We start from the raw sequence: 26,559 nt of genomic DNA on the forward strand, positions 1-26,559 counted from the left end.
ACCCCCCTCCTTGTCTGCCTCCCCAGGGCAGGAGCCAGCCGGGCTGTGCTCACACCTGCCCCGATGTGGCACCCTGAGCCCCTCGCTCACCAGGGGCTGTGAAACAGCACTCGGAGCGCCCCAACTGCCCCCGTGACGCCACTCTGTCCCCTCCGCTGCCCACAGGGGGGTTGGTGTAACCCCCAGCACCGGTGCTCCCACACAGGTGTCACAAGCAGCATCAGGGCTCAGCCAAACTCATTTATTTCCTCCATCGGTACGGAAGGTACAAAACATGTAAAAATAAGCTTTTTTTTTGTGGCCCCCATCACCCCCCACCCTGTCCCCAAAGCATGGCAGCTATTTACAGGCGAGGCGGGCTGCTCAGTGGCAGCAGCTGCACTTGCTGCTGGCTGGCTCCTTGCAGACACAGCCCTTGGCACAGTTGTTGCAGCCGGCGGGGCAGCAGGAGCAGCAGCCTGAGGGGGAGAAAGGAGAGTTAGGAGTGGGAAGGATGGGACAGGAGATGTGGTATATGGGGAAGGATCAGGGAACAACGTGGAAATGGGCATCCCCACGGAGCAGGGCTGTGGTTCCAATGGGTGGGGAGGGTCCATAGGGGTCCTGTGTGTTGGAGATTCTCCCCTTCTCACTCTATAGGGGAGAAGTGAGGGGGGGCTTCCAGGAAGAAGGTAGGAATCAACTTGGGGGCTCTATGGTGCACATGGAGGAGTTCCACAGGATAGACACCTCCAGGGACAGTGGGGGCTTTATCCATAGGGGGTCCTACAAGAGCAAGTGGACGGGGGAGATGGGGGCTGTCCATAACTGAACCCACAGAGCAAGTCAGGGGCAGGAAGGTGTACATAGGGAGTCCTACAGGAGCTAGTCGGGGGGGGGGCTATCCATAGGAGGTCTGAAAGGAGCAAGTTGAGGGCAGTTGTCCATGGGCAGGGAGGGGGTGTCTACTGGGGTCCTACAGGAGCAATTGGGGTGCAGGGATAGGCTGTCCATAGGGGTGCTGCAAGAGCAGGTGGAATCTGGGGAGCTATCCATAGGAGGACCTACAGGAGCAAGTTGGGAGGTGGGGATTGGGGAGGGGGGGTAATGTCCATAGGGGGTGCAACTGGAGTAATCTGGGGCCAGGGGGGTGTCCATAGGAGTGTCCTACCAGAGTAAGTCAGGGGCCAGGAGGGGGTATGCAAAGGAACAGGTGGAGAGCAAGGAGGGGGTTCTACAGGAACAAGTGGATGTGGGGGGGCTGTCCATAGGGGGTCCTATAGGAGCACATCAGAGGTGGCGAGCGGGTGTCCAGAGGGGTTCCTACAGGAGCAAGTGGAGGGGGTCCAACAGGAGCAGGGGGAAGGGCGTTTCCCACGAGAAGGAGGGAGGAAAGTCTTCAGGAGAGGCCAACAGGGGAAGGACGGAGGACCACAGGGCAGGGACCCCCAAAGCACCCCTGGGTCAGGGACCCTCACAGCCCCCAACTCACTCTTGCGGCAGCTCCGGCAGCGGCAGTTCTTGCACTTGCACGACCCAGCGCAGGAGCAGGAGTCACCTGGGACAGGAAAGAAGCCGTCAGCGACACGAGCCGGGCCGAACCGAGCCAGACCGAGTGCTGTTGAGTCCACTTACCAGCAGCACAAGTGCAGTCCTGAGGGTCCATGGTTCGGTTCGGTTCGCCTCGGCTCAGCTCAGGCAGGCTCGACTCGGGTGGGCTCGCAGCAGTCCCGATCCCCGCCGCCCGCCCTATATTTATAGTGCCGGGGTGGTGCAGGGCGCAGCGCACGGCGGGGCGGTGCCGATCCGTGCCGTGCTGAGCGCCGTGCCGTGCTGAGCCGTGCTCGGGGGGCCGTGCCGGGCCGTGCCGTGCTCAGCGGGGCGGAGCAGCGCCGTGCCGTGCTCAGAGAGGTCACGGCCGTGCCCCCTCCCCCCCCCCCCCCCCGCCTAGGGGAGCCCCCCTCACCGCGGGGCAGCCCTGGCTGTTGGGGTCCCCCAAAAGCAGGGGGATACAGCTGTGGGATGGCCATGGGTGCACACAGATTTAGGGTCTTTTGCCCTCAGCCCTCCCTTTCCTTTCTTTCTCCCCCCCCCCCCCCAACACGGCACTTTGCCAAAGCACAGCACGGCCCCACGTGCCGGCTGCCCTCCTCACTCCCCCTTCCCGCTTTTGCTGCCGAAAGGGCGAATCTGGGTTGGGGGGGGGGAGGGAATTTCCCGGCCACGCGCTCTGCGCTCGGTTGCGGGAATGTGAACCGGAGGGACCGTTGCGCCACTGCTGCCGCCCCCAACCCCCGCCCCGAGCCGGGCTGCCCGGCGGTGCGCACGGCGTGGTGCCGGGCTGAGAGCCGGGAGCCGCGTGGCTGCAGCAAAAAGGCCGTGGGGGGCTGCACTGGGGGAACGTTAGGAGCCAGAAAGGCACCGCACCCCACCGACCCCACTGTGTGCGATGCACAGCGTTGTAGACCCAACATTGAGTCCCATCGGCGGCATCGCGCCCACTGTGGACACCACATCCCACTATAGTGGGTATAGTATCCCACTATATTGGTATAGTATGCCATCGTGAGCGTCCCGTGGGTTGTTATGAGCACCACATCCTGTTCTGGGCATCGCACCCCACCGTGGGCTGCAGCACCTCCCCTACCACCACAGGCTGAGGGAGCTGGGCTTGTTCAGCCTGGAGAAGAGAAGGCTGCGGGGTGACCTCATTGCAGCCTTTCAGTACTGGAAGGGAGTCTACAGACAGGAGGGGAATCAACTCCTCAAAGGGTAGGAAACAGCAGGACAGAGGGAATGGTTTGAAGTTGAGTGAGGGGGGATTCGGGTGGGATGTCAGGGGTAAATCCTTTACTCTGAGAGTGGTGAGGTGCTGGAACAGCTGCCCAGACAGGCTGTGGGTGCCCTGTCCATCCCTGGAGGTGTTCAAGGCCAGGTTGGACGGGGTCCTGGGCAGCCTGGGCTGGTACTAAATGTGGAGGTTGGTGGCCCTGCCTTTGGTGGGGGGTTGGAGCTTCGCGATCCCTGAGGTCCCTTCCAACCCAGCCCATTGTGACCCCTTTATAGACGCTGCACCCCCACTACAGGTTTCCCAACCTATTACAGGCATTACATCCCATTCTGGGCATGATGCCTGTCATCAGCTATGATGTCTATGTCAAGGTGCAATGACCATGGCAGGCTGGGATTCCTATGATGAGATGCAGTGCCCTCAGCAGGATGTCGTGCCCAGAATGGACCATTGCACCCCAACACGGGCACTGCAGTCCATGCAGCCACCCCATCCCCTGCAGGCTGGCGGCTCTGCCAGTCCCACCCCGCTGCCAGGAGGAAAACAAACTGGTTCTCTGGTGCCCCACCTGCTGCCTGAACGTTACCGCTGGAAATGGGCACAGCCTTTATTACCATGATGTTGACAAATGCTCATAATAACGAGCTGCTCATTAGCCCTGAGGATTTCTGGTGGAGGAGAGAACCTGGGATTTGCCCTTGGGTATCAATTGGGTAGGGACAAAAAATCCTCGAGAATTACCTTGTGAAGGGAAAGTGTTAAAGCAGGAGAGCTGGGGAGGCTGGAAGGAAGGAGCTCAGTCAGCCCTGTGATGGGTGCCAGCACAGGGTGTTCCCCCGGCACTGTGCCACGGCCCCCCAAACTCAGTGCCCCCCGACCCCAGGGACCAGAGGCGCAGTTATATACACACAGCTTTATTGAGGCAGCTCATGGCACAGCACATGGCAAACACTGACAATATCTGAACAGACATATTAAAAATACACATACAATAAGGTTAGTTTTCCTCACTGCCCCCAATCAGCGCGGTGGGAGGAGAGAGGGGGGCTGCTACTTGCAGCAGCTGCACTTGGCAGATGGGGGTCCTTTGCAGACGCAGCCCTGTGCACACTTGGCACATCCTGCAGGGCAGCAGGAGCAGCAGCCTGGGGGGGAAAAGAGACACATTCTGGGGATGAGGGCATGCTCTGGGTTGCAGGGTTCCCATCACCCCCCTCCCTGCATTGATAGTAATGGCCGGGCATCACCCCCAGCCTCATTTGGCAGTGTCTCCTCCCTCCTTGGGTAACTCTCCCAGGCACCATTACCCATGCAGACCCCCCAGCACCCTCTTGCCCACCCTTAGTGTGTCTGGAGCAGACAGAGGGCAAGCAGAGTGCATCCCAATTCTGGTTTCTCCCTGCATGGCATCACCAAGTGCTGAGCCCTGGGAGCATGTGGATGTGGGGTTATGCTTATCAGGGTTATGCTTATCACATATGGGAAGAGTCACCCTCCCATCCTCTGAGAACCAAAAAAGAATAAGAGAAAGAAGAGGATGAGCGAAGTGATATCAGGGAAAGGGACTCCTGAGCCTGATTTGATGTGATGCGAGTGGAGACGTGGAGTGGAAAGAAAAACACAGAGTGTTTCTGAGCTCCGAGGGGGATGGGGGCCGCCTTACCTTTTTTGCACGACGTGCATTTGCAGTTTTTACACTTGCAGTTGTCCCCGCACGTGCAGGTGCCGCCTGAAAGACAGAGAACGTGAAGATAAAAAGGGGAAAAGGGCCGAGCTCCCCCACCCCGGGCGTCCCCATCCCAGGCGTCCCCGCTGCAGCAGCAGCCCGCAGCCCGCCCCCTCACGCCGGCAGCCCCACAGGGATGCTGCAGCCCCGGCAGGGCTTACCGGTGGCGCAAGGGCAGTCCTGGGAGTCCATGCTGCGGCCGCGGGACGTCAGGGCTGGGGCTGGAGTTTCACGCCGGCCGCGCCGCCGCAGCCGCTATTTATCCACGGCGGCAGAGAGGAGTGCAAAACCTCCGCCCCCCGCTCGCAGCCTGCGCACGGCTCTGCCCGCTGCCGCCCCGGGCGCTGCTGATTCACCGCTCCCCTCCCCGGTGCGTGACGGCGCGTTGGGTCACCGCCGCCCCGGGACGGATGGACGGACGGATGGACGGATACGCGCGCATCGGCGTGCTTGCAGAGAACGGGCAGCTCATCGCACCTCCGTCCCGCCCCCGTCCTGAATCTCCTATGCTACAACCGCGGGGCGTCTAGAGGGAGGACGTGAGCCAGGCACAGCGGCACGGCGGCGCAGCTCCCTCCCCGCTTGGCTGCAGTGCGGTGACGGCCCCCCGCCCCAAGTCCCCACCGCCCTCACTGCCAGCGGCCGCACCGACGGACCCAACCGGCCCGGCCGGAGCCCGCAGCCCTCCGGCACCCCGCCGTCATGTCCCCTCCTTCCCTACTGCGATTAATTTCCGCACACAATTAGCAGGGAGGAGGGAGGAGGGTGGCGGGGAGCCGCGGCGCTGCCGTCGGTTTGGCCAACTTTGCCGGCAGCTCCGCTCGCCCACTCGAAAGAGCCGCGGGGACGCGGGGCGGGAGGTGCCGAGGGATGATGTGTGTTTGCTGTTTTCTTTGTGAAACAAAAGCAGTTTGGCGTGCAGGGAGGTACTGCCTCGTGGCCAGAAGGCTGTGCCAGCCACGCAGCATCCTCCCACACACACCACGGATTCCCTGTGCTGCCTGCAGCCTCTTTTTGCCCCCATCCCTCAAAGTCCCTAGAGCTGCTCCAGGCCCTGGTGCTTCCCCTCCAAGCATCCCAGTTCCCTAGAGCACTCCTAATGCACATCCCCGAGATCACCACACATAGCAACAGCACCCAGCATCGCCCACACTTTGAGCTCACACGTATGATCCACAGGGCTGAGGATGAGATCGTCCCACAGCCCTCAGTGGCCATGCTGGGAACCTGCTGTGCTTTGGGGTTTTAACTAGGCTCAGCTCTTGGCTGCAGAACCTTGCTGCTGCATTGGAGGCCATGCTAATCCAGCCAAACCACAAGGCCAGGAGTGTTTTACCACCCATCTGTCTGGGCACGTTGGGAGCTGGTTGGGTGACCCAGCAGGGAATGGTGCCAGTAGCTGAGCCGGGCACTGGTGGGAAACGTGCAGAAAGCTGATGGGAGGCAGAGCCCACAGGTTTGCTCTTCATCCCAGTCACCTAGCTGTGCACCAAGGCTGCGCAGATGCTCATCCCCATGTGACGAGACAGTGAGGTGCCCACCCACAGCGCAAAGTTGGGACTCATGTACCAAGGCTACCTGTGTGGGATGCTTGGGTGCAGCCCCAGCTCTGCCCTGAGCAGCTCCTGGGGGAGCAGTGCTGGAGTAGCCCCAGGCAATGCTCTCCAGCTGTCACAGGAGTGTCACGCTGCTGGGTGTCACTGCAGTCAGGCCTTGTGTCCTGCAGGGTGATCACAATCACTTGGGAAATCACAGCCATGCCCAGGGACACATGCACGGCTGGCACTCATCACCTGCGTCACCCCAAGTGCCAGGGCTGTCAGCACCTGCCTGCTGTGCAGGGATGTCACTGGGAGGCTCAGCGAGCTGGTGGCATCTCCTCGAGGAGTGCGGAGGTGGGAGCCAGCGTGTGACTCAGTTTCTTCCTGTCTGCTCCCAGCTTGGCCATGGGCCCCATCCCTGTTTTGCATGAGGGAAGGGAGGGAGAATCCCAGTCCCAGGGAGTGGCGGCAGGAGCTGTGCAGGTGCTCTGCAAACTGGTGTCACTGTCCCTATGATGTGAGCCTGTGTCACCTGGCAGCAGGTGGCTGAGACTGGTGGGAAGGTGACACAGTGGGCAGGTGACCATCCAGCAACAGGTGATGTTCTGAAACGCACTGCAGGTGACAACTACTGTGTGCCAGGTCCTGTTGGAGGTCTTTTCTGTGTCACATGGTGTCACATGGAACAGTGACACCAGCACTCCTCTAGCTGAGTGTCACAGCTCAGAACGGCAGGGACTGTTGGCTGGGCACCCACCCAATCCCATACTGGGGTGGGTTTGGCACGGAGGACCATCCCCTGGGAGCATCCCGGTGCTCAAAGGAACCAAGGAGCACGAGCACCCCTAGCTGACAGACCCTAACCACCAAATGCAGCGTGGAATGGTTGTGCAGACCTGCTTTGTGCAGGGATCACATCGCTGTTTGGAGGTGATAAACTGCCGTTCTGAGCATGAGAAATAAGCGCTGACGCCGTGCTGTGCTGTTGGTGCATGCCAAGAGGAGGCAGGGGGTGAATCCGCCCGTGCTGAGCCTCGGAGGCCGACTGCAGCGACGTGAGATGGCATCGCGCAACGCGGACGCCCCATCCGTGCCGCACTGCATGGGGGCGCAGTGCGGGCTGTGCCTTCCTTCCTGCGGGGAGCGCAGCCCTCGGGGGGCTCTGCGGGGCTCCCAGCCGCTGCCCACGGGGCGACTCTGTGCGGGTTTTATTAAGGACGAATTTCACGACGTGCAGGAACGTGACGCTTTCCCAACTCCGCAGCGGGCTTTGATGTGGGCTGCTGCGATCCGCGTTGCAACGCGCGGGGCCGTGACTCAAAGCGCCCGATGGCTCCGCGCCTTTCCACTCACAGCCCGTTTGTTATCTGCGGGAGCTCTCCCTCGGAAGGAAAAACAAGCAGGGCGGGCAGCGATTTGCTAACGAGTTGTTGATAGCGAAGGAACAGAGCTGTACCACGCGCCGGTGGAGCCCCGCACCCCCCCCCCCGTGTGCCCCGAGGGCCGCCCCCGGCGCTCCGGTGGGTTTCGGGGCGGGCGGTGTCCGCTCGGGAGCGCCAAAAGATGAAAGGGCCGCTTCGTCTGATCCCGAAACTCTCATAACTGTGAATGGAGATTACTGCAGGGTGTAACCGGGGCAGAATTGCGGCCCCGCAGGGCAGCGGGGGGCGAGGACTGGGAAATAAAGGGACCCGTGAGAGCCGAGCTGGGCGCTCGCGCGGTGCTGCGGGCCGGCCCGTGGTGCGCCCTGCTCCGTTCGGCGTCTTTGCGAATCTCAGCAGCACCTCCGCTCGCTGCCGTGCTGGTAGCACTGCGATGTCCTGCCTGCGTACAGCCCGGAGTTTTCTTTTTTCCCTTCCTTTCATGTCTTTCGGGTTCCCACAGACTTCAAACTCACCTGCACTAACAGCGAGCCACCTCCCCAGCTGGAACGTGACCTGAAGTTTCCAAGTATCGTTACCTTGGGCACATTTCATTTATTTATTTTGATTTTTCCCTTTCCCACTTGCTAATTTTCAGGATTAGAAGCCAAGGCCGAGCAGTGAGCAGCGCCGCGGGACACTGAGCAGACACTTGTCTGAGCTTGCACAACACCAGCTCCTCAGTGTGAGCGCAGGGAATAAGAGGATGCAATGCTCTTCTCAGTGTCTTCACAGCCAGAAACCGTACAAGCAGTGCTCCTGGTCCAGTGGCTGCAGAAACAACTCACATGGCTGCTGCACTTGGGGAGTTAGTGGCTGTCCCATCCCCGATCCCCCATCTCTATTCCCAATCCCTGTGCCCAATCCTTATCCCCACCCCCTACCCCTATTCCCATCACCATCCCTATTTGTTATCCCCATTCCCACCCCCATCCCCCATCTCCCTTGTACAACTTCTGATGCTGATTTTTTGCCAGCATCTCCCCCGGTCACCCACTGCTCACTATCTGAGCAGGGTTTAACACATTGCCAGGGCACATCAGGCAGGAGGCTTCGGTCAGATAGGGACATGGTGGATTTTGAGCTATTTTTGAAGCCTTTGCCAGCAGTCAGCTCCTGGGTGGGCAGCGATGCTTGCCATGCCGCTGCGTCTGGCTCCTTGTGCTGCCTTTACCTACTGAGCCTGCAAACCACAGCAGCAGTGCTTTGGGCAGGCTGAGCTCCCCCAGGAGAGCTGGATCCCTGGAGCTGATGGGTGGTGGCTGAGAGTGCAGCACGGGAGGCTCATCTCCGTACAACTCACCAAGGTTTTGTTATCAATAAGAGCTGTATGTTTTCAAGGGACTGCCTTGCTGTCTGTAACCGTGCTTTGTAAACGAAGGGAAAAGAATGCTGACATGGCCCACGTGGCACTGTGCTCGCAGCAGTTCTGTCACCAGGCCCTTCCTGGCATCAGGAAGGATGGATGCGATGCAGGCTAAGGCACAGCCCAACACAGCAGGGAGGCAGCAAGGCTACGGGTGGCCCTTCCCATCCAGCTGTAAGGCACACACACATCCTCAGCTTTCCTCCCTCATGTCTTGGCCGAAGAGCTGGGCCTACTGCTGCTCCTTGTGTCAGAGCTGTTCCTTACAGGGAGCTCAGTGGGAAGCAGATGACTGCCCCCCACATCCCCTAACTACCTCCAAATCACCAACCGTTTCCCCAGCTGCCCCCCAAGCCCCCAATTACCCCAACAGCCACCCACATCCCCTGACCCCCTAGGTACTCCCCAAACCCTTAATTGACACCCCAGCTGCTCTCCAAGCTCTAATTGTCCCCCATGTCCCCTAATTGATCCCCAAGTTCAACTGCCATCCCCCCCAACTCGCTAATAAACCTCTCCCAACTGCTCCCCATGTCCCCCAACTGCCCCCCAGACCCAGCATTAACCCCTCCTAACTGCCCCCACATTCCCTGACCCCCTAGCTGCCCCCCAGGCCCTTAACTGCCTCCCCAGCTACCCTCACATCCCCAACCCCCAACTCCCAAACTGCTCCCCCACAACCCCTTACTACCCCCATCATTGCCCCTCTCGTCCCCTGATCCCCAAATACGTAACTGACCCCCTAGCTGCCCCCTAAGCCCCTAATTACCCCCAGCTGCTTCCCTAACTGACCTCCTAGCTTCTCCCCAAACCCCTAAATACTCCCCAGTTACCTTCCAACAGCCCCCATATCCCCTAACCGACCCACGAACCCCTAATTAACCCCTCCTAACTACCCTACCCCCTATGTCCCCTAACTGACACCATCACTATCCCCTCAGCCCCTAATTAACCCCTCAGCTGCTCGCTAAGACACCCGACCCCAAACCCCTAACTGCTCCCCTAGCTGCCCCTAAACCCCAGTTACCCCATCTACCCCCCAACTGCCTCTCATGTCCACTAACCGACCTCCAAACCCCTAATTACCCCCTACCTGCCCCCCCACATCCCCGAACTGATCTCCAAGCCTCTAACTGCTCCTCAGCCGCCCCCTAAGCCACTAATTAAGCCCCTAATTAACTCCCTAATTACTCTCCTAATCACCCCCCCAACTACCCGCTCGCAGCTGCCCCCCGCACCCCCCGCCCGCCCCCAAAGCATCTCTCTGCCCCCCCTATCCGGTTCCCGGCCCCGCCCCGTGACGCGGTGCCGCTGCGGGCGGTTCCGCCGGGTTCCCGTTGCCGCCATGCTGGTGCCGGTGTTCACGCTGAAGCTGAGCCACAAGCTGCAGCCCCGCACGGTGGCGCTGGGCCGGTTCGACGGCGCGCACCCGTGTCTGGCGGCCGCCACGCAGGCGGGGAAGGTAACGGCGCGGCGCGGGATCCCCGCACGGCCCGGCTCGGCCCGGCAGCCCCCGTGTGACTTGCCGCCCGTGTCCCGCAGGTCCTGGTTCACAGCCCTCACGCCCCCGGCCCGAGGACGGGCGGCAGCCGCGCCGCTCCCAGCAGCCAGGACGCGCACGTGTCCCTGCTCAGCATCAACCAGGCCGTGACGTGCCTGGCGGCCGGGCCGCTCCGAGCCGCGCTGCGCCGCGACTGCCTGCTGGTGGGCACCCGCACGCACCTGCTGGCCTACGACGTGCACCTCAACTCAGACCTGTTCTACCGAGAGGCGAGTGGCGCTGCTGGGGAGGGCTTGGTTAGCGCGTCCCGACGACGTGGTGGAGCGGCGAGGGGTCTGAGCACGGCGCCGTGGGAGCGGGATGGGGCCGGGTGGGGAACAGCAGCACAGGGGAGAGAGAGCTCGTGGCTCTGCGACCCCCGACAGCAGGTTGTGGGGAGGGGGTTCAGCCTCTGCTCCAGGTAACAGCGATAGGGCGAGAGTGGTGGCCTCGTGTAGAGGGTCGGGTTGGGTACTGTGACCAAATCCTGCCCCTAGAGAGTGGTGTGGTGCTGGCACAGCAAGGAGGGGAGTCCCCATCCCTGGAGGTGTTCCAGAAGCACACGGCTGTGGCACCTGGGGCCGCAGTTAGCGGGCACCGTTGGAGCTGGGCTGATGGTTGGACTTGGGCATCTCAGACGCCTTTCCAACCTCAGTGACTTCATGGTGCAGAAGTTAAAAGCGTAGGATGTGCAGCTGTGTGTGTGTGAGCAGGCTGGTCCTCACCATGTGTACTGCGGGACAGAGTCTGGGTGTTCTAATGGTTGTTTTGAGCTCAGCTCAGCGGGTGGGACTGTTTCGGTGTAACCTGTCCATGTCCTGCAGAGCAGTGGGCGTTATGGGATGGCAGAGAGCAGTGGGAGCCGCCAAGGAGTCAGAGACTGCTAGGAGAAACTTGAAGAGGCCTTCAAGGCAACAGTATGACTTCTCCATTAGAGCATCCCTCTGCTGTCAGTGTGCACGTGTCCAACAGCTCAGCTCTCCCAGTTAGAGCCTCCGCCCTGGTTAAGCTGTGGGCTGAACTTCACACGTTGTATGGTCATTCAGTTATTGTTACCGTTAGCCCCTTCCCCAACTGATGCTTGCCCGCTGTGTCCTTGTGCTGCCTCTGCTGTAAGCAGCTCCGTGCAGCGGGAGGGCTGTGTGCATGGAGCTGTCGTTGTGCATCCCCAGGGAGCACGGTGATGTCAGGAGCTCTTTTATTTGTGTGCTCTGATGCCTCACGCTTTGCTTTACTCCTTCAATGTCCCTCCGTAGGTTTCAGATGGAGCCAATGCAATTGTGCTTGGAACGCTGGGGGACATCCCATCGCCTCTTGCTATTATTGGTGGCAACTGTGCCCTGCAAGGCTTTGACTATGAAGGAAATGAGCTTTTTTGGACGGTAGGTGCACACAGCGCCTTGGCTCTATTGCAAGACTCTTCTGATGGCATGAATTTCCATGGTTTGTTTTCTAATATGATAATTAACAATTAGGTTATTGAGCAGCTTTTGTGTTTCATTTCAGAGCTCAGTCTGTGTTTTCATCTGTGTTCATTGCACTCAGATGTTGACAGTAATAACAGTGCTTCACCCTCTGGCCACTCCCCTCAGTAGTGAAGGCAGCCTTTCTCATTTCAGGTTACAGGAGACAACGTTCGGTCCCTGGCACTGTGTGACTTTGACGGCGATGGCAAAACTGAGGTTTGTTTGTAGCCATTTATTTGTGAATTCAGCAGATTTGGTGGTGTTGTAGTGGAGATTAGTGAGGGCATCTGCCTTAGGTGATCAGCAGAGGGATCCTGGTGAGGAAGCTGTCCGTTTTTCAGGCTGCAGCCGGGCAGAAACAAGCACATAGTGGCTCAGTCCACATTTGTAGTGCTCTGGCACTACTTAGAATGAGGGAAATGAGACTTCTTTGGGTCCTGGCAGTGTTAGTGCCTTGCTTTGGTGAATGAGTGGCCAGCTGTCATGGAACCTTCTCTTATGCCCGTGTACCACACCAGAAATACAGGAGAAATATCAGTCTGAATATCTGACATATCCTGTCATTGCTCACCTGTTTCGTGATAGGGACTGAGAAGACAGAAGATCTGATAAAGAGCCATTGTCTTCTTTGCATGCCCATTTTGGGCTCTAACTGAATGTAACCCATGGGATGGGTCCAGAGGAGGGACTCTGAGATGGTCAGAGGGCTGGAGCACCTCTCCTATAAAGAAAGGTTTAGGGAACTGGGCTTCTTTAGCTTGGAGAAGGCTGCAGGGAGACATCACTGTGGGCATCCAGTACTTGAAAGGAGCATAATGCAAGAGGGAATGGTCTTAAACTGAGACAGGGGAGGTTTAGGTTGGGTATTAGGAGGAAGTTTTTCACCCAGGGGGTGGTGACGCACTGGAACAGGTTGCCCAAGGAGGCTGTGGATGCCCCATCCCTGCAGGCATTCAAGGCCAGGCTGGATGTGGCTCTGGGCAGCCTGGGCTGCTGGTTGGTGACCCTGCACACAGCAGGGGGTTGGAGCTGGATGAGCACTGTGGGCCTTTGCAACCCAGGCTGTTCTGTGGTTCTGTGATTTTGCCCTTGCCCTGCAGTAGTGCAGCCACCGCTTTGATTCAGTGGTTTTGAGATTCTCTGTTATTTTTGCAGCTTCTCGTTGGCTCTGAAGATTTTGATATCCGGGTATTTAAAGAAGATGAGATTGTGGCAGAAATGTCTGAAACAGAGGTAAATTACTTCTAGCTGATGTTTACTGTGATGGGGGGTGGAACTGAAAACACGGCGTAAAGCAGCTGTGGTTGCTCTGGTCTAAATGCATTGTGTGGGCAAATAGCTGACTACTTGGCACCGTGTCTGTCCTTCTGGAGTTGCAAAAGTCAATGTTTAACAACGCCTTTAATAACACTTGCACGAGGTTTCTGATGTGTTTGTTTACAAACCTTTAACCAGGCTGAGGGAATGACTGACCTGCCTGGAAATCAGGGCCCTGGCCAAAGGGCTGTGTGTTCCTGGAAGGGCCCCAGGCCAACACACTCTGTGCCTTCTGAGCTACAGAACGTCCTCTGCTGCAGTTCTCAAATCCATTGTCGCTGTGATGAAGTCACTTGTCCCACATGTGTCCACATGGGGAGCCAGCAGGGTGAAGGGATCTGTGTTGTGTGCAGGCTGTATAAACAGGGCCGTGCCTTTTTAGTACCTGCATTAAGAGCTTTGTCCTTGAAAAACTGAGTTCTCCCTGCTGCCCAAGTTAGGACTGGAAGGCTTAGTTAGCTATTAAACTGCTTACAAAGAGCTCTTAAGGAGCAGAGCAGGCAGCGTTCCAGGAGAGGAAGCTGTTGCTGCGGGTGGGATTGGAGCCAGGCATTATAAATGGTACATTCCACTCTCTGATAACCAATCCAGGGTCGTGTTGTGATTTCTGGTTCAGGGGCAGGGAGCAGGTTGTGGCTCTCACGTGCTGTTTGTTTCCAGTTCTGTGGTCAAATTGCTTTGAGCCTTAAGACCTACTACAGTCTTTCTGCTCTAGTTTGGAAGGACACAGCTTCACCTAAGCCTAAAAGCAGGGGGCAATGGCCACGTGCATCGTGCTCCTTTTAGAAGACTTGAGTAGTTTGCCTTCTCGGTGCTTATTTCCGATGGAACAGATTACAAAGTTTGTTGTGATTTGTGAACTTAGTGATAAATGGATGCTTTGGGTGGATGGGGAGTTTTGCTATGTGGGTGAGATCTGCTCTGTCTGGGATCTCTGTCCTCCCGGGACCCTGGGGATTTGGAGGGTGGTGTTACATGGGAAAGGCTTTGGAGAGGAGGGGCAAAGGGTTTGGCAACAGTGTTCTGAAATAAAGAGCTGAAATAAATTTGGCTTACCTGTGTCCTTCATGGCTGTCTGCAGATAACGTCCTGCAGCACTGAGTTACAGGCAAAGGACTCCAATGAGGGATGCCGTGTGTGCCTTAAACCGTGTACGTGGTGGTGATGGGTGGTTCCTTCCCAGTAGACTGGGGTGGATTCACTGGGAATCTTCACAGTGGAAAGGTCTGGTGTCTGTGGGAAGGATTTAACTGAAGGACTGAGCTGCCCTGTACAGAAGAGCGGGTTGCTGCTCGGGTCTGTTCCTCCAGCACTGCAGTCTGCGGTGTTTGTGCATGGAGAAGGGCCACGTTCCAAGCATGCAGAGGCCTTGCTTAGTGAGGAGCTGTGGGGTAAAAGGTCTTAGAAGAAGTGAGAAGCAATCTGGGCTGTGACTCTCAGGTCTTTCCCCGAAGCTGTAGCTGAGGTAATATCTGGCCTGCTGTTCTGATTGTCTTCCAGAGGAAGCCCAACCGTGGGAGCCGTTAATTTTTATCATGTTGATCTCAGGCAAAGATTTTCTCCCAATAATATCTCTCGGGTTTTCCCAGCCCGGGTAACGTTGAGCTCCTTGGCATCCTCAGGTCCCGAAGCTCCATGGAGCGCTGTGTGTGGGGAGCAGCTTCTGGGTGTTAGCACCAGAGACCGCAGGGATCCTGTGAGCTGCTGTGCTGCTGTTTGTGGTTATAAACATTTGGTTGGAGAACACGGTTCGAGGGCAATCTGTATTGGATCGTGTGCTAACACCAGCAACGCAGCTTGTGCGAGGAAACCCTGCCAGGCCTTTGGTTGGGTGAAACTGAGTTTTAAAAGCAGTTGCTTCGGTGTTTTGTGCTCCACACAGTGGTGTTAATTACAGTTAAATTCCAGTGGAGTGCAGTTCTGGTGGGGGAGACTGTGTAGTCTTGGGGGTGCAGAATTTGGTGTGTTCTCACTGCTGTGTTCTCTCTGTCCCTCCCTTTCCTCCTACAAGACTGTGACTGCTCTCAGCCCCATGTATGGCAGTCGCTTTGGCTATGCTCTTTCCAATGGCACAGTGGGAGTGTATGACAGGATGTCCCGCTACTGGAGGATTAAGGTCAGTCCTGCCTTGCACTATCAGCACTGAGAGCTTGAAGCCCCTGGGGGGTTGGTAGCTAATCTCTGCTTGTTGATGCTGCCCAAACTCCACAGATGGTCTGACGTTTTCTACTGAGCATAGTTTGTATGTCGTGCAATTATGTAATTGATGTAATTATCGTGTTACGGAACGTATCCCTTTTTATATAGCAAAATCAACAGTACGTCAGTTCCTTCAGTTCTTTTGGGACGGTTGGTGATGAGTTAACACTGCTAAAACTGTACATGTAGTGTTGCTCCAGCTTGTGGGGTCGCCGAGCAACCAGAGATGCAGCAGAGAAGTGCGAGTTCATTGCTGGAAAATGTCTCTGTCTGTGCTGTGAACTCAGTACATTGTTTTCCAGACACTGAAACGTGTCTTACGCTGTGTGTGTTCAGAGCTCGGTTTTCCTTTCCGTGGACTCATTCCCCAGAGTCTCGCATGTGTCAGGTTAGAAGGCGCACCCGAGCATAGTTTGTGCTGTTTTCTGTCCTCAGTCTAAGAACCACGCCATGAGCATCCACGCGTTTGACCTGAACTCTGATGGTGTGTGTGAGCTGATCACCGGCTGGTCCAATGGGAAGGTGGGTCTGCAGGCTGTGTTCCTGAGCAGAACAGACAACATATTAAAAAGACTGCTGAGGAGCTGTCACAGTCAACATAATTTGTCTGGGGACTCCTTGCCAAATGCAAGATCAGCCAGAGAAAACCTTCCTGTGCTTGCTTCAGCGTGAATTGCTAAGGTGTGGTAAGCTGTCTCTATGGTAGCAGAGATCATGTGCAACATCCTAGAGCTCTCCCGTGTCTCTGTTCAGCTTTGTCTTGAGCGCATGCTAATCATCTGCTGCATTTCCTTACTGTTCTCCTGCTACTGGGGACAGGTGGTTATGTGAGAGGGGAGTGGTGGCAGTTCTGGCTGTGGCAGGATTAGTGTAAATCCATCAAAGTGTTGTTTAATCTGATGTCGAGGCGTTCCACGCAGCTCAGCTCAGTCCAGGCTCTTAAGCCTGCTGCTTAGTGTTCCCCTTTGCCAAAAATGGCTCTTCTGGTTGCCAGTTTTTTTCTTTTTTTGGTAAATCTCCTTTCATAGCAGCTCTCATTACTCTCATTAGCCTAGGGGAATTTAATTAACTTCGTATCAAGCTGGCAGCCTGGAGCCCAGATATGTTGTAACTTCTGTTGGATTAGGTGTGTAACATTGTTCCAGTCAGCACCCCTCCTGGCTGTACCCCTTTTTTAGCTGCAGGCCCTACCCCACCTGTTGGCCTGAAGCAGCCCCAGCTCTTGGAAACGGCGCTGCTGGGTCCTGTGCATCAGCACAGATGTACTGCACAGAGCTGAGCCCCCCGCTCTGTCCTCCTCCCTTCAAAGAGAATTGAAAGTTGTCCATCAGTCAGGATGGCGGCTCAGCCAAAAAGCTGTACGTGCTGCATTAAGGCTGTGTCCAGCCTGCTTCCATCATCACTGCATCCACATGTGCACAACCTTCCCTGCGTAGGCTTGCAATCACCTTTTCTTCCTTCCTGCTGTTTGTAACTGAGGGAGGCATCTCTGAAGAGCAGTTCCTGTTGGCTGAGCCTGTTGAGAGGCGGCTTCCTGATAACGTGTCTTCTGTCTGTAGTTCTGTGCTTGGCAGAACCGCAGCTCCACGAGTGGCGACCAGCACCACGGTGTGTGCTTCGGAGCTGGCTGTTCTGTTCATGCCTTGTCCCTCATCTCTGTGCTGTTCCAGGTTGATGCACGCAGTGACCGAACGGGGGAGGTCATCTTTAAGGACAACTTTGCTTCTTCGATTGCAGGAGTGGTGGAGGGGGATTACAGGATGGATGGGAGCACGCAGTTAATCTGCTGTTCAGTTGATGGTGAAGGTAGGAGGGCTGTTCAAGACACCAATTCAGCACACAGCGGTGTCAGGTGTATCCCGTCACCTCAGATGATCTAACCTCTGATCCTGTTCTGTAGGCGTTTTTGTGTGCCAAATTCCCTTAGCGTTATGAGAAGCGAAGGGGATTTTGTGTTAGGCTATCTACAAACAGGATGTCAAATATTGCCTTCTGTGTGGTAACCAATGTGTATGTCACTATGATCCAAGCTGCCATCAAAATCCATTTGCCTAAGTGAAAAAGTCCCATCCTAAGAATACTAAGAGAAATATACTCAGTAAAAACTGTGAAGGATGAATATATGGGAGGTCTTTTTTCCTGTGCTGTTCTTTGGCTGCTTAGCAGTGCATTTTGGACGTGTGCATTTTGGTTTTGTGAGTAGTTACTGTATTAGAAACGTTGGGTGTTAACAGCCCTTTGTTTCTTGAAAAAATGCTCTTCAGAGGCTGCAGAACTGCTGGTTTTATCCCACCGCGCTTTCAAAAAGTGGCACCTCGCTGCTGTGAATGGCAGCAGATATGACCATAGGTATTTAGGTGAGCTCAGTTTGGATTTATGGGGTGATGTGATGGCTCCAGGAGAGATTATCCAGCTGCTTGGCTTCAGAGGCCTGAGACAAACAGATCCAGCAAAACCTATTTGGAACAGAAGCCTGTCCTGTGAAATAGCACAGTGTTTTGCTGTCTGTCTTAATCTCAGGCTGCTGGGAATTGCACCACTTGGGATTCAGCACATAACCCCCATCCCAAGCCTGCCCACGAGGCTGTGTGCAGTTGTGAAGGTCTCTTGTCCTTGTTGGCCAGCGTGTTCTTTATGTAGGTGTCAGATCTGTGTGTGTGTTTGTTTCCGTGCAGTGCGGGGTTATCTGCCAGGAGGTGAGGAGATGAAGGGAAACCTGATGGATACGTGTGCTGAGCAGGACATGATCCGAGAACTTAGTCAAAAGAAACAAAACCTGCTGCTGGAATTAAGAAACTATGAGGAAAACACGAAGGTACCACTTAACCAGTGTGTGGGGCCAAGCCCTGGGTTCCCATTGCTATAAAGGTGGGCGGAGGTCGTGAGGCAGTCTGGACAAGTCAGAGCTGTAACCTGTAATCAGCAGTGAGACTGTCTGCTTGGGATTCCTGCTGCTGCCTTGTGCAAGTGCAGAGTGTGCTTTTCTTACTTTAAGAAGTCACGTTCTCCTTGCCCTGTCAGCCTGCTGGAGCAGCTCAATAGAACTGGCTTTAGTTCAGCATCGAATTACGTCTGAAAATTGTAATTTTCAAAGCCTGAGCCAACCTGGGAGTCAGAGGAGCTGCATGGGAGCACTGCCAGGGTGTTGGTGTGCTGGTGGCTCCACGGGGAAGGTGCAGAATTGGAGGGTTTTGCAAAACAGTCTGAGCAACAAACAGGCTTGTGCTGAAAGAGTAAATGAGAACGGTAGCAAAACATGGAATTGTGCTTACCACTGAAATCTTTTAGCTTGATAGGGTGAAAATGGGGATTGTGATTCTGAAGGGCTTTGTGCTTTGGAACAGGCTGAGCTGAGCCCTCAGCTGAAGGACGCTGATGGGCAGAGAGGTGAGATTCCAGCCAACACCCAGCTGCAGACCTCCCTGTCGGTCAACCTGGGCTCTGACAGCCAGTCTGCTCACGTGGAGCTGTGCATCTCCACCACCAACGGTGAGCCGCAGTCTGCAACCTCCACTGCTTATCTGTGTAAATTCATGCAAACATTCAGTTATATTTAGCTGATGATTTGCCTGTCTCCCCTTCACTGTCTGTAATTTCCTCTTTGTGGCTGCTTTCCTTCCGTGGTTTTGAGCTGTGCTCCTTTGATGGGCTTTGGGAGAGAGGAGTTGGGTGGGATTTGTTTCTCATTGTGTTTTGTTTTCCAATGCAATTAACACTTTGCTTGGGTGAAATGAGTGTTGGGGATCTCTGCAGCACTCCTCGTGTTGACTGTAAACATTAATGAGAGCGCTGCCATTCCCCAGTGAAAGCAAAGTGCTCCCCGCTGAGTGCAGCGGTCTGTAGAAGGGGATAAGCATCCATAACAGCATTTTTGTTATGGAAAGCAAACAAACCCAACCCGCCAAGGCAACAGCAGAACATCTGTCCCAGAAATTTATGGCCAGTCTTGCTTGCCCATGGGTGGGTTATGCAGTATGCAGGTAAACAGGGTATGGAATGTGGGGACTGCCGCAGCCTGGAGCTCTGGTTGCGTTTGGTGTCTGCACACCGTGTTGGTGCAGGCATTGTGTGCATGCAGCTGGGCCTCAGCTTGGGGCAGGAACCAAGCCAAGTCAGTAAAGTCACTCAGCACCAGGTGTGCTGAGGATGCAGGCAGTTCCAGGTGTAGTGCTGCTCATCTGGAGCACGTTCGCAGTTCAGGAGAGCTGCTTGTGCTTAATTCTGAGGAGCATGGTGGCTTGATGCAGCAGGACAGCTGCTAATGGAGAAACTGTTTTTTCTCCTTGTTGCTAAGACACAATCATCCGTGCTGTGCTGATCTTTGCTGAGGGCATATTTGAAGGAGAGAGCCACGTGGTACACCCCGGTCTCCAGAACCTCTCGGGTTGTGTTCGGGTTCCCCTCACTCCACCCAAAGACGTCCCTGTGGATTTGCACATCAAAGCCTTTGTGGGTTACAGGAACAGGTGAGGTTTGTGCTGTGAGCTCTCTTGGTCTCCAGAGATAACAAGTGCATGACAGCCAACAGTGACGGTGTGGCTTCATACTTGTCCCACCGGAACTGTACTGTGAATTCCCTGATGCCTCAGTTGTCCCAATGCTGGATGGAGAGCTGAAATATTTCCTTGAACAGACTTGTTATCCTGTGCTGCTGGGCTCTTCTTCAGGCACTCATAAGGTCCTGCATAAGGTCCTCCAGCTTTGCCTTTAAGGGAGCAGTGAGTGGTTCTTGGCCAGGACATGCCTTGCTGTTGCTCTGCTTCTTCAGGGCCTAGATACTGGTAGCTCTGGCCATAGCACATGAGCAAACCACAGAGCGCCCCTGAGCCTGTCTGACTTTGGGCCTAGGAGGATTTGCCTGTTTTCAAGACAATACTTTTCCAGTTTCCTCTTCAGATACATTTGTCTTTCTCCCTGCTCACGTCTGCCGCATCTGGCAGTGTCCCAGGAGGCAGCACCTGAACAGGGAGCTGTGTTCTGAGCATGAGCCAACCGCTGCAGAAAGAACGTATGGAACTCAATTCCCCTTTTGCTTCCTTTGTTCTTCGTTACGGCTTTTAGTAGGACTTTGCCAAAACTGTTAATAAATTATCCAGTTATGTAATAGAATCTTAAATGTAAGCTTATGTTCTGTTGGAAGGATTATGGAAAATGTAGGCAATGGGGAGGAATCATTCAGCCTCATACAGGGATGTGATAAGCCTGGGATTTCCAATTCCCACAGCTTCCAGCTGTTTTCCAGTTGTGAGCAGTTGATTCCATCACTGGGAGCTGCTGATGTTAAATACTCAGCTATAACAGACCCAGCAGGCCTCATAGGACGTGAGTCACTGCGATGTTAGTAACCATCCTCCTTCCTTCTGGATTCTTCCAGCACACAGTTCTATGTGTTTGAGCTGACCAGGCAGCTCCCCCGCTTCTCAATGTATGCCCTGAGCAGCCCGGACTCGGCCACGGAGCCACTGAGCTTTGTGAGCTGTGCAACGAATGAGAGGCCACAAAGGGTGAGTGTTTGCTCTGCTGCCTGCTTCCTGGTCCTACTGATAGTGCTCTTCATAGCACACGGAGGGACTGCAGTTAGCTTGAGATTTCCAAGAGCAAATATTGTTCTGCACTTCTGGCCTTTGGAGTTCTGCAGAGAGCAGGATAGAGGCAATGCAGTGCCCAGAGGATGGCTCAGGTACCTGGCAGGTGAGCAGTGGAGCTGTAGTGCTGGTTCTGGAAGATCTGAAATTGATAGCAGTGATGAGCGCCCATCTGTTCCCACATAACCATGGGACTCTGTTATACTTGTATGACTTTTCCCATATTAAGTGGTCAAGGCAAAAAAAAAACAAAACCAACCAACCAAGATTGAGGAAAACTTTCCTTTAAATTCTTATAGTGGAAGGCGGCTTTGCTTCCTGGCTTTCTCCTGTTTCTGGGACTGGTCTTACTTTTTGTCCTTTGACTGTGGTCTCCTATTGCCAGATTTGATTTTCTTGCAAATATTCTCTTTCAGAGCAGGGGTCCAACTGCTCCCATCCTGACGAGTTCCTGACATTCATTTAAGAGATGAATTGGAGTAAATGGAGCTCCCAAGATAACCCAAATGGAGCCCTGGTGTCATGTGCACATGTAGGGCCACTGCACGGCTCTCCAGACTTCATGCACAGCTGATGCTCTTTGTTTTCTTTTTTGCAAGATTGTTATGTGGCTGAATCAGAGCTTCTTGCTACCAGAGGATGCAGAGTTTCAGAGTGCTCCCTTTCAGGTTTGCTTCACTTCCCTTCGTAATGCAGGCCAGCTCCTCATCAAAATCAAGCATGGTGGAGAGGTGAGTAACTTCACAGGCAAGGGGAGTGCCCATGTAGTTATGCACTACTGAATCTTAAGGGTGGTTCCAACATGGGGATGTGAAAACGGAGGAGGACTAAACAGGCAGAGGAAATACTCAGGTTATGGGGATGTCTTTTGGCACTGCTGAGTGGGTGAAATCCCACTGCCAGTCTGCGAAGCGAACTGTTCATCCTACAGATCAGTAGGAAGGCCTTTGTTCCACATGGAGTGGTTTCGGGGTGCTGCAGTTTGAGACATGGAGGCTGCCCACAACTTCAGTGCTGTCCTCGTATGCACAAATTCCCCTTTACCCCACACCTGAGTGTAAGAATCCCCTTTGAAATCAGTGTCTCCTTGTCTCCAGTAAGCCTTGGAGCTTGTCCTCGCAGCAGTCTTGTCCCTTAGAATGAACTTCTTCGAACCTAAGCAGCTGTTCTTCAGGCAGCCCTGCTGAGTAGTTTTGGGTGATACTTTGGCATGGAAGAGCATGTAAGTCCTTTCTTGTCCTTTCTGACAGATCTCTATCTGCACGGATGATATTGATTTAGCTGGTGACATCATCCAGTCCATGGCCTCCTTTCTGGCCATTGAAGATCTGCAGGTGGAAGCAGATTTCCCTGCGTACTTTGAGGAGCTACGGAAAGTGCTGGTAAAGGTGAGAAGGAACTGGGGGTGTCAGTATGAGAGGAGAAAACAAAGGATCTCCAAAACTGCTTTTTCCTTGTGTAAATCAGCCAGCAGTGACTTGCTAAATATTCTGTGCAAAGGATGAGGGGTACCCCCAATGTTCTGCATGTTATATGGAGCAGGGTCTTGGTCCCCAGCAGCTGCTTGTTTAGAACAATGTAAATATGTTGTGTGGGAGACGGAGCTGTGGATTTGGGCCAGGGTGTAAGGTGTGCATCTCATCCTGAGCACCATTTTGTAGGGTAAAAGGTGCTGATCCAGCAGCTGGAGGTTGAGGGAAAGGAGGATGGTCCTGGGTTGGTTAAGGTGGGATGTTATTTCCTATTACACAGGGATGAGGTGTAGCTTAAACAATTCCCTTTGTGCCCAAAGTGCCTGAAGGCTTTTTCTCATGTGTGTTTGCCTTGGCCAGGTGGATGAGCACCACTCGGTGAATCAGCGGCTCACTGCTGACATGGCCGACCACTCCAACCTCATCCGTGTCATGCTGGTTCAGGCAGAAGATGCTCGGCTTCTGGGAGACATGTGAGCAGTTGCCACCTTGTATGTTTTGGGTGTAGAACAGCCAGTCTCTGCTTCTCAAGCAGGAAAAGCATTTGTGTAGTGGGAGGGATGCCCAATTACAGTTCTTTGAGCAGAGCTGGTACCTTGGCTGGTCCCACCATGAGTTGTCATTGAGCCGTAACCTGTTTTTTAGGGGAAAGCTGGTCTGGGAGAGGCAGGAAGGCAGGTTTTGGCCTTGAACTGGCCTTGAGAAGGTAATACTTTAGAAAGGATGCACTAAAGGGAGGAGGAACCGAAAGCTGTCTCTGGTGTGTGTACCTTTCAGAATGCCGAGACTGAAATGTTCAGTTCCAGCCCTTTGCTGTGCCATCCTGTGCTCTGCTCATTTCCTGCCCTGGCTGTCAAGGGCAGCAGTAAAGAGGTCTGAATCTGGCCAGGTGGTTTTACTTTCACTGGAGAAAGCAGCATCTGGATAAAGAGTCTACCGAAATAGGCCTCCCTTTCTTTTTCCCTGTTCAGTAATGAGGTGAACCAACACGTCTAGGTGGGTCTGTGGTGCTGTAGCTGCAGACATGCAGGTAAACATGGCAGCCATCACACCTGTGCATTGCTGCACCTTGCTATGGACAGGCCAGGAGTTACTCTCTTGTCCCCAGAGATTCAGCTCACTGTGCTGATTGTCCCCCCAGGAAAAACATGAAGACACGGTACGTCGAGCTGTATGATCTGAACAGGGATTTGATAAATCAATACAAAATTCGTTGCAACAATCACACAGAGCTGTTGAGCAACCTGAAAGCAGTGAATCAAGCAATCCAGAGGGCCGGGCGGTTACGTGGTAAGTGTGTGCGTAGGGGGGATGGGAGTCTCGGGTCCCACTGAGTCTGATAAAGTATCTCAGATCACCTGGATTGATTAAGTGGTAGAAGTGGCCTTTGGTTGCCCAGACGCAGCCAGTTGCCTGTGATGGGGAACGTGATTGGTGCCTTGGGAAGGAAACTGAGGGAGGCTTTCTGTTTTTGTGTGGTACAGAACTCAATGGCTTTGGTTCAGTTCTTCATTATAGCTAGCTCAGTTTAAGAAAATAATAAAAGAGGAGCTATTAACATAAGCAAAGCCGGCTGTCTTTATTGTACTGGTCCTGTCAGCCTTTGGTGAAGGATATATTTTGTTGTATATTCGTAGCTTTCCCCTTCCAGTGAGTCCCTCAAACTGCCTTGTAACAGAGCTATGGAAAATGCTTTCAGGGAAGGGCTTTATTGTAAGAAAAAGGCAAGGTGGCACTTCAGTGTTTGCTTAGAAGTGTTCTGAGAGACCCTGCACTGTGAGCCTCGTTTGTATTTCCAGCATTTTTTTTCTCCTTCTAATTGATTTTCTTTCTGTTTCTTTCACTTCGCAGTTGGCAAACCTAAGGCACAGGTGATCGCTGCTTGCCGGGATGCAATAAGAAGCAACAACTTCAACACGCTGTTCAGGATAATGCGTTCGGGGGTGGCGTCTTCTTAAAACAACCAGAGGGAGGAACAGCAGTTGTGTAGTGCTGGTGTTTCCAGGCTGTAGGACCAAAACCAACAAGCATCTCATTCCTTCATTCCTTCCCTGCTCTGTTGCAGAGTGAGGTAATAGCGAAGGTTGGATGTGAGTTAAAGCGTCAGTCCAGAAATGCTATTTCTGCAGGCCAGAGGACAGAAGGCTTCGTGAACAGTGCATCAGATTTAAGTGCAAGTGTAGTATTTATGTAAGGCAGAGTATATCTGTGTAGCATTTATTTTTCGTACAGTAACTTATTTGTGTGTTTTAATATATTCTGTAGTTGGGCATCAGATTTTTTCCCATTAAAACGTAGACTGGTTTGGCTGCTTTTGTTTTGATTTAGTTGGGATGATGCATACGGTTATTTGCTGAAAGATGAAATGCTTCATTAGCTCTGCTGCATAACCAAACTGATCTGATGCTGTGTTGAGGGGTATGTCTGTCGCTGGGTTTACATTGGAACATTGGAACCTGGAGCCAACTTAAACACAGGGCCACGAGTCTGCTAACTTCAGAATCGTGTTTCTGGAACTTGCCTCCAACTTCTGTTGTCAGCTTGTGCTCCCCACTGCACTTATCCTGCATCAGAGGACCCCTGGTTTCGGTGCAGGGATGTGCTGCTTCCCTGGTACACTGCAGTCCACTGCACCGGGAGCATCAAAGGGAAACAACTTCTGGCTTTGCAGCCAAGTGGTTGAAAGCTGCTGTGTGCCCGGATAGGAAGGTAGGACGCTGTTGGTTTCACACCTACCTGACACTCCCCACACTGCAGGAAGCTTTGTGTTCAGCTGCTTGTTGATGGTGCTGCTGGGTAAAGCTGCAGGTGCCGGGGTGGGCAAGGGTGTATTTCAGGAATGAGGAAAATGAAGTACACAGCCAGGCTAGTGTAGAAAAGAGCTATCAGTATGTAATGGGATCAGGAGCAGGTCTTGATAAATCTCTTGTCCCCTGGCTCAAAACTGTTTATTAGTTGTGGGATCTTTCAAATTGGATTTATATATCACAGTAAAGCTGTAGGTCAGATGTGAAGATAGTGCAGAACCTTTGCCAAAACAAATTTCTCCTAGAAGCTAAAAATAGCCTGACCAGGACGAGGCTGCGTGCCAGAGCTCCCGCTCCTGCCCCTTCGTCCTGTCTGCGCTGTGCTGCGAGGAGGAGGCAGCCCATCCCCCATCACCTGTCAGAGGGGTTCTTGGGCAGCTTCTCAGTGCTGAAGTGCTCTGTCTCTTATGTGCTAACTCTGAATTAAAAGCAGCAGCCCGCCTCATCCTACAGCCACTGGCAACAAGTTGAATGGGAAAACTAATTCTTGCACTGTGTTTTAATCTCCAAAACAGTCTCTTGTCAGGGCTTCGGCCTTTCAAGATGGAGAATTGAGCTGCCAAATGCACGGATCTCCGTCACTTCAAATCAGCAGCAGGAGCTCATTTGAATTCTTTAGGAACGTGGTTGTTAGTCAAATCCAGCTTCTTGGTGAGAAGGGTGGTGAGCCACCCATGCTGTTCTAAGCGAGCAAACTGTAAGACTTGATTATGGAACAGTCTCCTGGCACAAGTCTCAGGCTTTCTGCCACTTGCTCTACTTGTTCCCACTGTTTCCAGCTCTTCTTTTGCTCTTCATGTTCAAAATCCTAGTGCTTGCTTAGTAGCATTTCTGCAGTCAATGCAGTGATCAGAGAGTGCCTGTGATCAGAAAGCAGCTTTCCCATCAGCCTGATCTCCTGGGCTGCTCACCAGGCACTTCCAGTCCCGGCTTTGTTTTGCTCTTGGCAGCCTATCTGCCAGTGCTTGTCAGTCCGTGGGTCGCAGTCCAGGCCTTGGCTGCGGCTCATTTCCTCCAACAACAAACTTGTCATTTATTTTCCGGTAAAAGCAGCTTTTGTCTTTGCCAAACGTGAAATCTGCATCCAGGAAGCTGAAGTGATACACCAAGGTTTGCAGTTGCGTGTTGACATAGAGCAGCCGTTGGCTGGCACACGGCAGCAAGTTGACCTAAGCACAGTGTCCAGCTGAACCTGCACCAAGAAATGATTGGCCAACAGTCTGTGCTGGGAAGGGTCAGTCCTCCAGGGCTGTTGTGCAGTATCCAGTTCTCATGGGGGGGGTGTTTATGGCCGTTAAACCACTGCTCGAGCACAGAACAACCTCTGAAATCACAGGAGTAGAGCTGTA

General features: G+C 54.1%; 3 protein-coding genes across 3 annotated transcripts; 1 reads left to right on the forward strand and 2 right to left on the reverse strand.

Annotated features, from left to right (window-relative positions):
- Window positions 1-227: 227 nt before the first annotated feature.
- On the reverse strand, window positions 228-1,808 carry LOC140257330 (metallothionein). The gene is made up of 3 exons (XM_072346560.1): window positions 1,615-1,808; window positions 1,472-1,537; window positions 228-458 (listed from the first exon to the last, which is right to left on the reverse strand). Exons 1-3 carry the CDS (start codon window positions 1,643-1,645, stop codon window positions 364-366), a joined length of 192 nt encoding a protein of 63 aa, XP_072202661.1. The 5' UTR covers window positions 1,646-1,808; the 3' UTR covers window positions 228-363.
- A 1,860-nt stretch (window positions 1,809-3,668) lies between these two features.
- On the reverse strand, window positions 3,669-5,004 carry LOC140257338 (metallothionein-1). Its single transcript, XM_072346573.1, has 3 exons — window positions 4,658-5,004; window positions 4,434-4,499; window positions 3,669-3,915 (listed from the first exon to the last, which is right to left on the reverse strand). The coding sequence occupies exons 1-3, from the start codon at window positions 4,686-4,688 to the stop codon at window positions 3,821-3,823; spliced, it is 192 nt and encodes a 63-aa protein (XP_072202674.1). The 5' UTR covers window positions 4,689-5,004; the 3' UTR covers window positions 3,669-3,820.
- A 5,095-nt stretch (window positions 5,005-10,099) lies between these two features.
- Window positions 10,100-24,707, forward strand: BBS2 (Bardet-Biedl syndrome 2). Its single transcript, XM_072346801.1, has 17 exons — window positions 10,100-10,286; window positions 10,367-10,594; window positions 11,621-11,746; window positions 11,984-12,046; window positions 12,986-13,063; window positions 15,159-15,263; window positions 15,782-15,868; window positions 17,017-17,152; window positions 18,022-18,161; window positions 18,691-18,835; window positions 19,641-19,812; window positions 20,721-20,850; window positions 21,531-21,662; window positions 22,182-22,319; window positions 22,764-22,876; window positions 23,545-23,693; window positions 24,255-24,707. The coding sequence occupies exons 1-17, from the start codon at window positions 10,170-10,172 to the stop codon at window positions 24,359-24,361; spliced, it is 2,166 nt and encodes a 721-aa protein (XP_072202902.1). The 5' UTR covers window positions 10,100-10,169; the 3' UTR covers window positions 24,362-24,707.
- Window positions 24,708-26,559: the final 1,852 nt, after the last annotated feature.

This window comes from Excalfactoria chinensis, chromosome 11, assembly GCF_039878825.1.
Source record: "Excalfactoria chinensis isolate bCotChi1 chromosome 11, bCotChi1.hap2, whole genome shotgun sequence".
NCBI classification, from domain to species: Eukaryota; Metazoa; Chordata; class Aves; order Galliformes; family Phasianidae; genus Excalfactoria; species Excalfactoria chinensis.

Excerpts from the sequence above, each read along its gene's own strand:
- BBS2 (XM_072346801.1), top strand. The coding sequence starts at position 10,170 with ATGCTGGTGCCGGTGTTCACGCTGAAGCTGAGCCACAAGCTGCAGCCC. Across the intron at positions 12,047-12,985 it reads ACGGCGATGGCAAAACTGAG|CTTCTCGTTGGCTCTGAAGA; the intron begins GTTTGTTTGTAG and ends TTATTTTTGCAG. Across the intron at positions 22,320-22,763 it reads TACGGAAAGTGCTGGTAAAG|GTGGATGAGCACCACTCGGT; the intron begins GTGAGAAGGAAC and ends TGCCTTGGCCAG.
- LOC140257330 (XM_072346560.1), bottom strand. The coding sequence starts at position 1,645 with ATGGACCCTCAGGACTGCACTTGTGCTGCTG. Across the intron at positions 1,538-1,614 it reads GGACTGCACTTGTGCTGCTG|GTGACTCCTGCTCCTGCGCT; the intron begins GTAAGTGGACTC and ends TTCCTGTCCCAG. Across the intron at positions 459-1,471 it reads CTGCCGGAGCTGCCGCAAGA|GCTGCTGCTCCTGCTGCCCC; the intron begins GTGAGTTGGGGG and ends TCTCCCCCTCAG.
- LOC140257338 (XM_072346573.1), bottom strand. The coding sequence starts at position 4,688 with ATGGACTCCCAGGACTGCCCTTGCGCCACCG. Across the intron at positions 4,500-4,657 it reads GGACTGCCCTTGCGCCACCG|GCGGCACCTGCACGTGCGGG; the intron begins GTAAGCCCTGCC and ends TCTGTCTTTCAG. Across the intron at positions 3,916-4,433 it reads ATGCACGTCGTGCAAAAAAG|GCTGCTGCTCCTGCTGCCCT; the intron begins GTAAGGCGGCCC and ends TTTCCCCCCCAG.